Source organism: Spea bombifrons, chromosome 3 (assembly GCF_027358695.1).
Source record: "Spea bombifrons isolate aSpeBom1 chromosome 3, aSpeBom1.2.pri, whole genome shotgun sequence".
In the NCBI taxonomy this organism is placed as follows: Eukaryota; Metazoa; Chordata; class Amphibia; order Anura; family Pelobatidae; genus Spea; species Spea bombifrons.
The window spans coordinates 5,686,566-5,701,604 of NC_071089.1; the positions used below are offsets into that span (position 1 = coordinate 5,686,566).

General features: G+C 46.7%; 1 protein-coding gene across 1 annotated transcript; it reads right to left on the bottom strand.

Moving 5' to 3' along the window:
- Positions 1–3,006: 3,006 nt before the first annotated feature.
- Positions 3,007–13,726, bottom strand: ACBD3 (acyl-CoA binding domain containing 3). The gene is made up of 8 exons (XM_053459202.1): positions 13,456–13,726; positions 7,782–7,923; positions 7,109–7,249; positions 6,667–6,825; positions 6,105–6,279; positions 5,583–5,784; positions 5,079–5,363; positions 3,007–3,873 (listed from the first exon to the last, which is right to left on the bottom strand). The coding sequence occupies exons 1-8, from the start codon at positions 13,667–13,669 to the stop codon at positions 3,662–3,664; spliced, it is 1,530 nt and encodes a 509-aa protein (XP_053315177.1). The 5' UTR covers positions 13,670–13,726; the 3' UTR covers positions 3,007–3,661.
- Positions 13,727–15,039: the final 1,313 nt, after the last annotated feature.

The window sequence follows — 15,039 nt, forward strand, 5'->3', positions numbered from 1 at the left end:
GTCATTCTGTAACAGCCAATCGGGGAGTAAAATGTTTGTGATGTTCCGTAGGGGTAAGTAGTGATACGGCTTTGATAAATGAGCCCTTTGTTGTCACATGACCTGCGGAGCAATAAACAGACCCAAGGAAGTCCATTTAACTCTTTCTGACACATCGGCTCCGGTTTCGTATGTCGGTAGGGGACCCCAGGATGTTGGAGGGTTAGGGCTTTGAGATTGTTTGTCGAGCTGGGGCCAGGGTCGGCCTCCCTGTGTCAGGGCCTCCGTCCCAACGCAAGTGATGTCAGCGCTGACATCACATGCAGACCAAGGAGGTAGGGATACAACCTTCAGGGAAGGGACACCTGAAACAAAATGTGATGGCGGATCGGCCCTATTCGGCCCGTCTACTCAACACGTTTTTTCTGTTGTAACTATTCAAACCTTAATCAGTCCTTGGTCTGTCTTCAGGAGCCGTATGCATGTTTAAATATAAACATCTACCACTTCTACTGGGAGGCTGTTCCACTTATCTTCCACCCGCTCAGTAAAGTATCACTTCCTTACTTTCCATCTAATCCTCTACTTTTAGATTATGGCCTCTTGTAATGTTTCTGGATTGCGATACTACCGGTACTAAACTGTTCACGGGATTATTGGGCTCTTCTCAGAGCAACGTCGGCCTATTTAGGGTTCATTCACTAAACGGTTTGTTGGACATCCAAATGAACCTTGTCAGCACGCCAGCTCGGCCCTCGAGTGAAGCCGGTGGCTTAAAACCACCACTCCTGACCTTATTGATGCATTAACTCCTTCCATTCCAGAAAAACAAAGCTGATTTTTTTGAAGTTTATTTTAAGGAGAAAAAAAGCCGATTTTAATGAGGACAAACATAATAATATTTTTCCGAACTAAACATTTTACAGTGTATGACAGAACATTACGGATGATATCCAAACACACGGAACGGGCAGATCACCGAGAACGCCGTGTTTAATGACAATAAAATGTTTTATTGAAATTGCACTTGTACGGAGTTACTCGAAGGCAGACCAGAAAACTGACACTAATTAAACAAATTATTTCTTATCATTTACAGAAAAAAAACCCAAAGTATAGTAAAATTACCAGGAATCCCAAGATTTTACATGTGTGTTTCCTTTACATATGTATTCTATGTACATCATTCCAATAACACCCACTAGCCGTTTCAACACCAATTAGAGGAATAAATGGTTAATATGCGTCATTACAGGCTTTATTGGACTTTTCCGCTCATCCCCCTTGAAACACCAGCGTCTTTATCAAAAGCGTCATAATTTGCGTCTCAGTATGTCTACAGGGGGTTAAATTAGCATTGGCTTACAAAGAAAAATATACATGTATATGTACATACAAACCCATGCATGAAATAGAAAACAAAATCGAACATAAAGCATCCGATACTCTTCTTCCCCCATCGTTTTGGGCAAAAATAGACCGTCTTGAAGGTTTCAGCTCCCTGACTTCGCTCTGCATTGTTAAAGGCCGGTCCTAATGAGCTTCTCCTGTGGAAGGGCAGAGCTGGCCCTGCACAATGCATAGTAAAACCAGTGAATGGACTATAAGGATTAGCTATAGGTTACGCAGGGCCAGCTCAGCCTATACTGCACCCCGATTTCACTGGGGGTTGTTTCTTAGGGGTAGAGCAACCGAGGAGTTAAAATGCCCCCCCCATGCAAACGCTGGGTTAATAAATAAACACCCCAGTGTAAGATGATTCAATTTTGTTCCAGCCTTATCATACTTATAGAATTAACATTCTTTGTGCCTAAAATGGCTTAAAAAATATAAATTAAAAAAAGCACATTAAGGGGCGGTGGTTGCATAAAAAAAAAAAAAAATCATTAAAGTGATTGATGGAAAAAGGAAAACGGATGAGCTACAAAAAACCCAAGCGCAGAGAGGATTAGCGGGTTGGCAGCACACGCTTCACACACACGTGTACATGTATGAATGGCAGGTGCAAGCTTTGCTGGTAATAGAAATCCGTCGCGTTAACCCCCGGAAGGCCGGTATCTGCTGTCTCATCGCGTGAGGATCTGTCAAAAATGATTAACCGAGAGAGGATGACTTCTACATAGAATGTGGACTTTGATATGGGGATGGGTTGCTATAGGTACGCCGGTTAAACTGGCCCACCAATCACAGCACTGCTTTCCGCGTTATTTCATAGTGGTGAGCAACAGGCCACTGAGCATTAACAATTACCCATTTATTGAGGGAAAAAAAAAGTTGCTTTTCTGAGATATATCAAATCCCGGCTTCTGGTGGATTTTTATCCATCTTATAAAACAAGAAAAAAATTCCAAATCAAGGGGTTCATCTAAAGCACCCCACGATATAAAAACCTGACACCCCCGGGGTAGGGTTAACGCGTCGCTGCCCTTTGCCAGTAATGGGACAGGGTAGGAAGGAACAGAAGTGGCATCAACGCTCACAATATACACCCATCTGGTTAAAATGAAAATCAAAAATGTACAAATATTTTAGTTTTTTTTGTCATAAAAGTTTTATCATATATGTTATAGATAACTCCTTTGTTGAGATGTCTGGCGAATAAGTGTCATAATTATTAGATAAAAATATTAAATAGAGAATTGTCAAAAAAACCCTAAAAATACATTAAGCCAGGGCAATCATCAACCCCATTCTATATATATGATTATCAGGGGTGGGGGGCACTGCTCATACCCAGCCAGCCAGGAGTCACAAGACCATCAGCTGCTGGGGAGGGGGGGGGCACAATAAAGCCCATCACATTTCAGGTTTCAAACCTTTTAACCCCCTAAGGAGGGAAAGAAAACTTTCAGCAGTAAAGCTACTACCGCTCCCAAAACATTTAGCCTGCCCCCCCACCCCACACTGGCGGCTTAAGGCTATGAGAGCATGCGCAGCCGCTACTTTTATGCCTCCTTCTCAGAGCAAAACGAAAAAGCTAAACCCCCCGCAGAAAGTGCCTGTTTTACAGAGAAACAACTCGGCTAATGTGAAAGCCCCAGACGCAGGGGGTATTTTTTTTTTTAATAAAGATATCCACAGGGGTAACTCGTTTGCACAGATGGGTCATGAAGAACTACAGAGACGATCCCATCCGATCAATGTGTGACCAGGGCCGGTGCGTGATCAAAACATTCTGTCCCCTCAATGCCTGTCGTCCGGTGCTCTTCTCAGGATCCTGATGACAGAGACCCCGCTGGTAATCACAGGGGACCCTGGCAACGTACCCCAGCGGCACAGCCCAAGAGCTAGCGATTACAGATGTTTCCTTTTCCTTCCAGAGAACAGACGTGTCCTTCATCCACACGACAGCCACCATTTACATGACCTTTTTTTTTTTTCTTTTATGTTATAGAAGGCGAAATGAATTAGTGAACACAGAGTGGGGGGAGGATCATTAATAAACCCAAAACCCCTTTTAACGCCCCCCAAAAATTAAAAAACCTCCCGCTGCCAGATCCGGGAAGCGAACCCGTCTCCCCTGTCTCTATAGTATGAAGAACTGGCACCGCCAATCAAACCGCAGCAAAGTGTCGCCGCCGGCAGCCGCAAGAAGGACAGACGGGGAGAAAACACTGAAGAGATTCAGCAAAGATGAGATTCGCCGACTGCCCGTTCCTCCCGGCGCAGCGCTCCGCTCGCTTTATCTCGTGTAGTACACTCTGTAGTAAACCGATTTTGACCGCCATAAGGAGTAGGAGTTATCGAATTTGAGCAGGTAGACCCCCCTGCCGGGGTACTGGTGGCTGCCGGCATACACTTCTTCATGACAATCACGTCTGTACACGGGGACAATCTCATCCACCTGAGGCTTGTTCGCATTCTTTTTGGCTTTTTCTTCGTTGTTTGGGTTTTCTGTTAGAATAATAAAAAAATAATAAAAAGGTTTTAGTTGTAATTTACATCTTAATAGAAAATCTTGCCCTGGATCACAACTTAAGAAACTGCACCAACCGTTCTGACCCCGCTGATTTTACGACCCCGCCATGATCATTTTCCCCTTGGGGTATTCCCTAAAGCAGGGGTTGTCCAACCTGCGGCCCTCCAGCTGCTGCAGGACTACATCTCCCATCCTCCTCTGCCAGCCCCTTAGCTGAAAGAGCATTATGGGAGATGTAGTCCTGCAGCAGCTGGAGGGCCGCAGGTTGGACACCCCTGTAAAGGGTTTTCACTTAAAGGTATAATATCAGGGCATCTTGATTGCCTAGACGGCAGCAAATCAAATAGAGAACGAGTCAAAAGATGTAAATTATGGACACGTTGGGCTCTTAAGGTCACTGCGAAAAACTCGCTGGAAAACTTTCTCCAAGTAAATAAATCAACCAGACAGAAACTCATGAATTTATACGGAACCCTGTAGGACTTCATACATCGGAACAGCTTATTAAAGACTCTGTAAAACACACCTAATTATATCCAACGACAAGCAGCAGCTCACCGGGTGTAAGTAATGTCTGCTGGGCAGATGGTTTCAGCTGTAATGCACTGGAATATGCGGGACTATCGTGTACAGAACAAAGTATATTCCAGGCTCAGCTTCTGCGAAATCACTGGACGGGGTCAGAATGCGTTGTGATACTAAATGAGTACTTTTGAAGGTCGTGTCGATATAGAAAAACGGCAAAATTTTATGGGGTATTTTCACTAAAGCGTGATTAAATAGGTATAGATGTATAGATCAACTGGAGTGACTTTCAAGAAGCGACAGCAATCTCTCGATATCTTATACAGGACCAGCTGAGGAGAGCTGTGGTGGGTGCATCACAATCAGGGTCTGCTCCATGCAGACACAGAATGCTGGTTTTTGTAAAATTTTGGGATGAAACACGAGGACCCGAGACATTTCGCAAGGCATAACACACCTAACCAACACCGACGCTCGGCAACTCCCAAAAACCAACCAAGGACTCATTGGGGTTTTCTCTTAATGCATCGTGAAGTCACGAAGTGAAACTCTAACTATCACTTTAATATATCTATATAATATTGTACATTAAAGTGACGGTACGCAAATATAAACTATTCCACGTAACCTGCATCGGCAAGAAACCAATACCCACCTTCATCCTCCTCCTCGTCGTCGCTCGACTCGCTGACGTGCACGCTGACAGAAGTGTTTGGGGAGTCTGTCCATTCAAAATAAACCCCAAACCCAATGTCATAATTATCTGTGGCAAACTCCCAGAAAAGATAGGAGCCTTCCTCGTGCGTGGGGACCCGGACCGTGACCACTTCGCCTCTGCCCACGGTGATCACGGAGTCCGCGTCCTGGCGGATCTTCTCTTTGAAGTCTTTTATCTGCGGCCGCGTCCACATGGATGGAGCCGCTACGACTGGTGCGGACTCTACGGAAAAAAAAATCCCTTTACTTATCTACACACAATATCCTACAGTACGGCGCCGTGGAATATGATGGCGCTATATAAATACTAATGTAAACGCTTTTATTTTAATTAAAAACTTGCCAGATCTGTGCTGCTTTTGGAATCACAGTTCTGGATTCTCTTTCACAGACTGAACGTTAAAAACACCATAAGCCCCTAATTCATTAATCAGAAACAAACCTTTCGGCCCGTTTTCTAGAATATCATCCAGGGCGTCTGTGCCCACATCTGTTTCAGTGCTGTCCATGTGGCCGTGACTCTGTCCGTTGATGGACGGGGTCTCTCCCGATACGGAGATGTTTCCAGCTTTCAGCTTGGAGGGAGAGTTGACGGGAGACCCGCTTCCGGCAGCCATGATTTCTTGTTGCTTCTGTAGGGCTGCCTGTAGCAAAAAACAATCATTTGTAGGACACAGGAATGGTAAATCATCTCCAAACCCCAACAGTTAGCCGCATCCGCAGCTCTGTAGCCCTCAAATGGGAAAATAAATCAGTCTCAAAAATGGAATTATAATTGGAAACGCAACTAAAATTAGCAATGCCCTGCTTATGTTTTGTTAAAAGGTCTATTTTTTCCTTCATGTCAAACCTACCAGCGTCTCTCTGCGCGAAACGCCCTGCCCTGATCTTGATGGCACATTAGCCTATTCAGCAGGCTCCTGCCCTAGTTAGCACGAGTGCTCGCTCACTCTTAGCGGAGTACCTGTTGCTGGGCCAGCTGCACCTGATACAGCTGCTGCATGTACTGCTGGTAGTGCTGCTCCTGCAGCTGTCGGATGAGGATCTGCTGCTGCTCGAAGTTCCCCGGGTACTGCTGGGCCGCGTACTGCTGGAACTGCACCGCCGTCTGCGAGTTCAAAGCCGCCATTATCTGCTGCCTGCAGGAACACAAGCGGCAACGGACATGAAGAACGCTTTACGCACGATTTATTCTTTAAAAGGAAGCAGGGCACGTGCTTTATGCTTGGCAGGCAGCTCTATTGCTTTGGAGACATTTAATTTAAAGGTTCCCTTCTTTTCTCCTAACCCCACAAACGCCTGAACCAACCAACCAACAACAATCAGCAAGCTTATAACAGAGATATAATGACCTGCATGATTATTCCTCCATATATATATATATTCCATATGTAAATACGACTTTAAAAATGGTCACTTTAAGGATGTACTAGATACAGAAACCCTTCTCATGAAGTACGAATAGCCTAACTCCGCATCTTTGGACCGATGCACGGGGCCGGAATAAACCTGTAAGTAATAATTACTTTTGCTGCTCCATGCGGAACCTCTCATCTTCGGCCCGTAACCGCTCCTCTTCCTCTCGCCTCAGTCTCTCCTGCTCTTCTCGTCTTCGCTTCTCCTCTTCCCTCTGCAGGCGTTGCTGCTCCTCTTCCTCTCGTCTCCTTTGCTCCTCTTCCTCTCTCCTGTTCCGAAGACCGGAAAGATAAGTCAAGGATTAATAAACCGCAATACGGCCGCAATGTGAAAACGCGAAGCAAAGAAGTTTCTGACGCGGGATACGGCTCGTCCTCCAAGCAGTCTGCCTTTAATTAAACTGGAACAAAGGGTTAAATCTGTAAAATGGCTATACATTATGTATGAATGGAAAATATTAAAGCAGATTGTGAACCGATTAGGAGATTCTTATTCACAGATCTCTGTATAGGGCATGCTGTCCGCGTTTATTGTATTTAGCTGGCAGGTTACCGCTTGCGCTCTTGTTCCTCTTTCTCTATCTTATGCGAAGTGACGTATGTCGAGAAGAGGTGACAGCATCGGTTAAGCAGCGTTACAAACTCCGCCATGGCCTCCAGCTTGTCCATGTTCCCCAGGGCGGCCCACTCCCTCCTAAAAAGAGGGAAAAATAGATTGTTATCCTAAAGCTACATCAGAAGAGCATTTGCAAAGTGGTGCTATTTCAAACCTTTTTTCTTTTTGCATTTAGTAAATAAGCGAGCGCCAAACTCACCTCTACATTAACCTAATTATTGAAAAGTGCGGCTACCTGGCAGCCTCACGGTTAGGAAGGAACCAGGGCAGCGGCAATGAAGGCGCGGGACTATGAATCCCCGGTCACATTAGCTACTGATCCCCTTCCAACACAGGGCAGCGCACATAACGGGTTAATAAAGAATACACCCAGAAACGTGCATACAACACTATTAACGCACGGATAACGTCTGAGCGGGGGCTCGCTGGACTGTAGGCATTATCTAGCGACCTAGCAGACACTCAAGATGTTGTTTCAATTTCATTTGGTGATTTGGCAACAAGCAAAGAAGTTTAATCTTCATGATAGCCTCTGTCTGTCTATACCCGAACTCCCCCCCCCCGGGGGCCGTGGCACGCAGGAGATATTTGCCCACCAAACTATTCTTACCTTCTGTCATTGCCCAGAACATCAAAGAACCCGACTTCAGGACAGGTATCTGGGTTGTAAGGACCCAGCAGGACCTGTTTGTGCAGAGCCACCAGCTTGAGCTTCTCTTCATACGTCGGGTGAAACGCTTTCCCGTCCTTTTCTATATATTAAAAAAACCAAAACAATCAAACACCTTCAACACGGGTCATACCGTAACTTTGCTTTGTGTTAAAGTATAAGGGCATTTAACACGGCAGCGACGGACCGGCACCTTCATCAAGACTTCAATACATCCCCCAAAAGCAAACATACGAGGGTCTAACAATTAAGTAACCGATATAACCCCCCAAAATAAATCTGGGGGTCTGTGGATCTGGTTACCCGCATGGGGTCAGAGTACCAGAGATCAGATGTTCTCAGTAGGGAATTGTTAAATGTTGTAAGCAAAGGATCAACGCTGGGTCCAAGAAGCACAAACGTCACCAAAACAGTTAAAAAGTCTGAAATTATAGATTTATATTATTCATCTGTTCTCAAGCAACACATTACTGCTCCCCAAACTAAAAGCAAGCACGAGGGGGGGGTACGTTGCGGGTTTAATCAGCCTTCCTCATTCTCCTATTTTAAGAAGTCGATGTAACGCTCAACACCAAGGTCTCAACGACCTTTATTTACAAACTGTAACAAAACGCTGCCCGATTGGTGTCATTTGGCACCTAATGAATTATGCAGGATGTTCGGTACGAGAAACACCCATAAAATAATCACGAAGAGCGACGCATGAATACCAGGCTTGAAATAAGATCCCCTCGCGCTCCCTGCCACGGAAGGAGCCACCACGACATCAGAGCGGCATCATCACGACATCAGAGCGACCACGAGAGCGATGCCCATCGGCACACAGCTGCACTGTAAGCTTATGGACAATACTGGAGCATAAAGAGAGCATTCTACACCGAACGATGGGGCAAACGGCGCAAGCCATCGGGATTTACCCCTAGAAAAATATGCTTGTTTCAAATGAGTGGTAATGGTATGAGTTGGGGGTGTAAGGGGGAGGAACAATTCACATCCAGGAAGGGGAAAACCCATGTGAAAAAGGAGGAAATAAAGACCGGGAGAATATAGGCAAGGGGTACAGGCAGGACAGAGGCAAGAGGGGAAGGGAGGGCAGGACAGAGGCAAGAGGGGAAGGGAGGGCAGGACAGAGGCAAGAGGGGAAAGGAGGGCAGGACAGAGGAAAGAGGGGAAGGGAGGGCAGGACAGAGGAAAGAGGGGAAGGGAGGGCAGGACAGAGGAAAGAGGGGAAGGGAGGGCAGGACAGAGGAAAGAGGGGAAGGGAGGGCAGGACAGAGGCAAGAGAGGAGGGAGGGCAGGACAGAGGCAAGAGGGGAAGGGAGGGCAGGACAGAGGCAAGAGGGGAAGGGAGGGCAGGACAGAGGCAAGAGGGGAAGGGAGGGCAGGACAGAGGCAAGAGAGGAGGGACATTGTGCATTGCAAAAGCGAGAGAGGTAGGTTAGAGACAGCAGGGGACAGCAGCAATTGTGCATTTGACAGCTAAGCATGAAGGTGCAGTATAGAGACGCAGCATACGATTTGTGGTTCTGTATAATTTGTGAAGATAATAGACATCTCTCCAGCCTGCCTGAGGATAACAACAACGGCTGCAATAAAGAATCCATCATATTTAACCATTTCATGTTTACACGCGAGCTTCACTAAACACGGGAGGCGTTTAATCTTCAGTAACGAGGTGCAGTCACATGGAGACAGCAGATGATCTGACGTCTCGTAACCGTTTCCTGCACCGGCCCAGCGCATGCTCGGCATTCAGTAACTACACAGATTCAATTATACATCACAGCGACAATTACATTACTTCTTATAGAAAAACAGAAAAAAAGGGTGGTTTCTAAAAAGGTAAATCCCTATTTCAAGTTCAGGCCCAGAGCGTCAAGTTATAAGACACCAATAAACTCCGATCCGAACAGGCAAAGGTTTCTACTACTCGATTATCAGAGCCCAACGCACACATTTGTAGAATTTAAGAACCAAACTCTCCACCTACTCCTCTACATTTAACACGTTTAGAAGTGGCGCCCAAAAAGCCGTATCGGAAAGACCCGGAACCGACACCATCCAGCAAAGTGTAAGGTTTGGTATAAACATTCACTAGCCTGAATCAAGATCAATATATAAATTACCGTTCTAAAGTTTGAGGTCCCTCAGCTGTTTTTCATGGATAACAAGGACATTTCTGGCTGGAACATAATAGCAAAAGGGTTTCTAACCATCAATTATCCTTTTAAACTGAAATGTGGATCAGCGAACACAACGTGCCATTGGAACCCAGGAGTGATGGGAGTGATAACGGGCCAGTGGAACCCAGGAGTGATGGGAGTGATAACGGGCCAGTGGAACACAGGAGTGATGGGAGTGATAAAGGGCCATTGGAACCCAGGAGTGAAGGGAGTGATAAAGGGCCATTGGAACACAGGAGTGATGGGAGTGATAAAGGGTCATTGGAACACAGGAGTGATGGGAGTGATAAAGGGCCATTGGAACACAGTAGTGATGGGAGTGATAAAGGGCCATTGGAACACAGGAGTGATGGGAGTGATAAAGGGCCATTGGAACACAGAAGAGATGGGAGTGATAAAGGGCCACTGGAACCCAGGAGTGATGGGAGTGATAAAGGGCCATTGGAACACAGGAGTGATGGGAGTGATAAAGGGCCATTGGAACCCAGGAGTGATGGGAGTGATAAAGGGCCATTGGAACACAGAAGAGATGGGAGTGATAAAGGGCCACTGGAACACAGGAGTGATGGGAGTGATAAAGGGCCATTGGAACACAGGAGTGATGGGAGTGATAAAGGGCCATTGGAACCCAGGAGTGATGGGAGTGATAAAGGGCCATTGGAACACAGAAGAGATGGGAGTGATAAAGGACCACTGGAACACAGGAGTGATGGGAGTGATAAAGGGCCTCTGTAGGCCTATCAAGATATTCCATTAAAAAAAATTCCAGCTTAAATAGTCATTTTCAGCATTAACCCCGTCTGTGCTGGATTTCGGATCCATTTCTTGTTATTTTAATATAAAAAAACTACTATAAAAAAAATAGGAAATTTCTAATAGACCCCAAACTTTTGAACGATAGTATACAATGTGTCACACTTTTGCATATTAGGTGAACACACACACACACACCAGGATACTATGGCGAAACAAAATCGTATATCACACACAAGTGTAACGCATACGGAAGATGCAGGCATCACGTTTTCTTTAGTTATTAGTTTGATAAGAATTTTACACACAAACCAGATTTCTTTGCGTTCAGCACCCCGAGGAGCGCTAAAGATAACGTCTGAATAGGGCCTACTTAGTAGCGTCGGAGAGGATATTATTTAAATGGAAAGATGTACGTAGACTTTAGGAGCCGGAGATACAATTAGAGGAGCTAGGAAAGAACGTATTCATAGAACTAAATATAAAACTGCACTTGGGATCAATTGATTCCCAAATCTCTGGGTTCCACGGTCCCGTTTATGATGAATTCACGCGTGTAGCGGTAAAGGCCAATGGCTTCTATTGTCTATCATGGAAGACCGCAGCAAAGAAACCTAAAGGACCCCCAATTAATTGTATCATCAAATAAAACCCAATTCATCTCCCGCTGTGACGGACAAACCAACCGGCGCGCACCATTATTATAGATAGAATAAACAGAAAGCATCCATATAGCAACGCAGAGAACCTACTGCAATAGCGAGCGATAACATAGAAACTCCACGGAGAAGAACAAATCCGGAAACACGAGCTCTACGGGGAGAAGTCCCGACGAAATCATTTTCCAGATGCCAGACTTTTTCTGTTTGCGGGGAAAAAAACGTTCCGATGAAGACGGAAACCGCAGCGCTTTATTTTATTTTCTCCTCAACGAGGCGGACAAAGAGTACAATTGGAATGAGGACGAAGATGATATAGCGAGGAACGCGGTGTGAAGATATAGCGAGGAACGCGGGGTGATGATATAGCGAGGAACGCGGCGCGATGATATAGCCAGGAACGCGGCGCGATGATATAGCCAGGAACGCGGGGTGATGATATAGCCAGGAACGCGGGGTGATGATATAGCCAGGAACGCGGGGTGATGATATAGAGAGGAACGCGGGGTGATGATATAGCGAGGAACGCGGGGTGATGATATAGCCAGGAACGCGGGGTGATGATATAGAGAGGAACGCGGGGTGATGATATAGCGAGGAACGCGGCGTGATGATATAGCGAGGAACGCGGGGTGATGATATAGCGAGGAACGCGGGGTGATGATATAGCGAGGAACGCGGGGTGATGATATAGCGAGGAACGCGGGGTGATGATATAGCGAGGAACGCGGGGTGATGATATAGCGAGGAACGCGGGGTGATGATATAGCGAGGAACGTGGCGTGATGATATAGCGAGGAACGCGGCGTGATGATATAGCGAGGAACGCGGTGTGATGATATAGCGAGGAACGCGGCGTGATGATATAGCGAGGAACGCGGTGTGATGATATAGCGAGGAACGCGGTGTGATGATATAGCGAGGAACGCGGCGTGATGCCATAGCGAAGACTCACTGAAACACAGCAGACAGAACACAATAACAAAGCACAGTCCCGAGCGGCTGGGTTGAAACTGGGGCCAGTGGGCCGTATGCGTTAATATGGCACGGGCACCCATCGGTGAGGCTAGGGTGGGCACACCTGTGAAGGAGGAGTTTAGGATCTGTGTACGAAGGCACTGCCATTGAAATCATGCATGCGCTGGGGCGCTACAGAATCCCCCCCCCCAAGTATTTTCAAAAGGAGAAATGTGAAACTTTAAAATGGTTTTGTTTTCAGAATCTCTTTATAATAGAGACTGCAGATCGATTAAAGAGCAGAACGTGCTAACGTTTATTGCAATCACACGGGGAAAGTAACAGCGGATGGAAGTTAATCCAAGGCAACCGTAAAGAAACCACCTAGAAGAGACAAAACATCCATTGTCATACGAAGGTAACGACGGACAACAGGGGGTGGAGAAAAGCAACCTGTATCCACGACCCAGCTGAGCGCGGGGTAAAGGGATCCGGTAAGCAGCTACCTCCATGTCATTTAGGACGTGACATAAAGCACCCCAGGAACGTGCAACTGAGGAAACTTCTGATCCCGTCAAGAAGGCTACAGAAGGAGCCTCCCCCCCGTGACATTTTGGGGAGCCGTGGGAAAGCGACCGGCGCCCCATATCCTAACGGGGATTGCCCTGCGCCCCATATCCTAACGGGGATTGCCCTGCGCCCCATATCCTAACGGGGATTGCCCTGCGCCCCATATCCTAACGGGGATTGCCCTGCGCCCCATATCCTAACGGGGATTGCCCTGCGCCCCATATCCTAATGGGGATTGCCCTGCGCCCCATATCCTTCCGGGGAAGGATATGTAACTCCTTCCATGTAATTTATAGAGACGTAGGGTAACGGCAGGTACCAAATGTCATTGTGGGGGAGTGACAGGAGACACCTGTGCCCAGAACATTTAGGAGGTGTGGTTCGGGCACCGAGAAACTCCCAGCATAGGATACAGAGACACCCCGACCTACCCCTCAGCATCGCACAGTCCGCCCTCCTGCCCTGACAGCCCCACAATCCTCGCAGCGTTACCTTTGAAGAATTTGAGGGCCAGTCCATACAGCTCTTCCAGGCTGAAGCCCCAGCGCTGCTCCATGGTCAGGGCCTGGCTCTCCTCTTCCTCGGGTTCACAACTCATGGCTACCCCCTCCCCGACCGCTGGGCGAGCCAGCTCCTCCGGATCAGGAGTCAGTGTCAGGCCGTCTATCGACACCTCTAGGCGCTCTGCGCTGCTCACCACCGCCATCCTCCTCCTCACACAGCGCCGGCCACGTCCCGACTTCCGGTTCCACGGAACCTCTGACGCGCAGACGCATACGTCACATCCGTCCACAGGCGGTAGGGGGAGAGCTGGCAGAGAGGGCGGGACTAGGCGAGTTCGCGAATCTGTTTCGTGGACGCGGAATGCGCGGTCCTGTCTGAGTCTATGTGTGACAGGGTTGGACAGGGCGATTGGCTTCGGGCTGCGAATAACTGCCTTGGCGACAAATAAAGCTCTGTTTTACCTCAGAGAGGCTGTGATTAGTGACAAGAAGCGCCAGGATTACCTTCTGCCCACCAAGCCTTACACAGACTGCCTGAACCAATCACACACAATTAGCAATTTATCACTAGGGGAGACAATACTTATTGGGGAGAAATAATCTGCAGACCCTGAGAAGTTAAGGCTGCTTTCAAGGTATATAAATAACCGGTTATTAACGGGTATATATATATATATATATATATATACATAGATATGTTATTTTAATCTGTAAACACCATTATATGTATTTAGGACTGTAAAGGGTAGGGTTTGAGAAAAGTGACGGATCTGCTTTAATCCTAACAATAATAAAATGCGACTGTTGCCCTTTGAAGGCATGTTGTATGTGACATCATGCGTGTGCAATATGCGCTTGTCAAAAGAGGTCCAGGTTCCCAACCACGTATCTCTCACGTGATGGCACACGTGGGTCTCTTCTTTTTGGTACAATCATCTGAGCCAACCGGCAGCCGTCTTACTCACTCCAGGCGGGAGTCTTGCGCCCCTTACTGATAATGGTGGAGGCTTCCTCTGTGGAGAGGAGGGTGCTGCTGATCGGTCACCCGCTGATGTGTAAACTGCACATAATTACCGCCGAAACAAGAGATTTCACCCCCACTATATCAGGATAATGACAGTTAAACTGGCTCAAGGACGTAAGTGCTAAATGCCAGTTAAATTCCCTTTAGGGGGTTATCAACCAATTATATTCAGAAGTGTATTACTTTGAAAGTAAGTGGGCATTTGCCGTTAATTTAGCTTTAAAAAGCCATTACTGAGCTCTTCTGTTCTGAAACAATGTGATGACGTACTGAATTACTCACAGTCACCCAAGTCTGTCTTATTATAGAGATTCAGTAGATCTTAGTCTGTGATTTTAGGATGATGCTCAATACATTACTGTGTGATACAGCACCGGGTTCATTTCCAAATATTCAAAGTGGAAGATGTGCTTATTTTTCTGTGGAAAGGCAAGGATTGGGACAACTGAAGCCAAACCATTGGGCATAATTTGGCAGGGTCCTCCAACATGTGAAACACCGCCACGGTCATTACTGAGAGAGTCACCAAATTCAGCTATTTATCTCAAG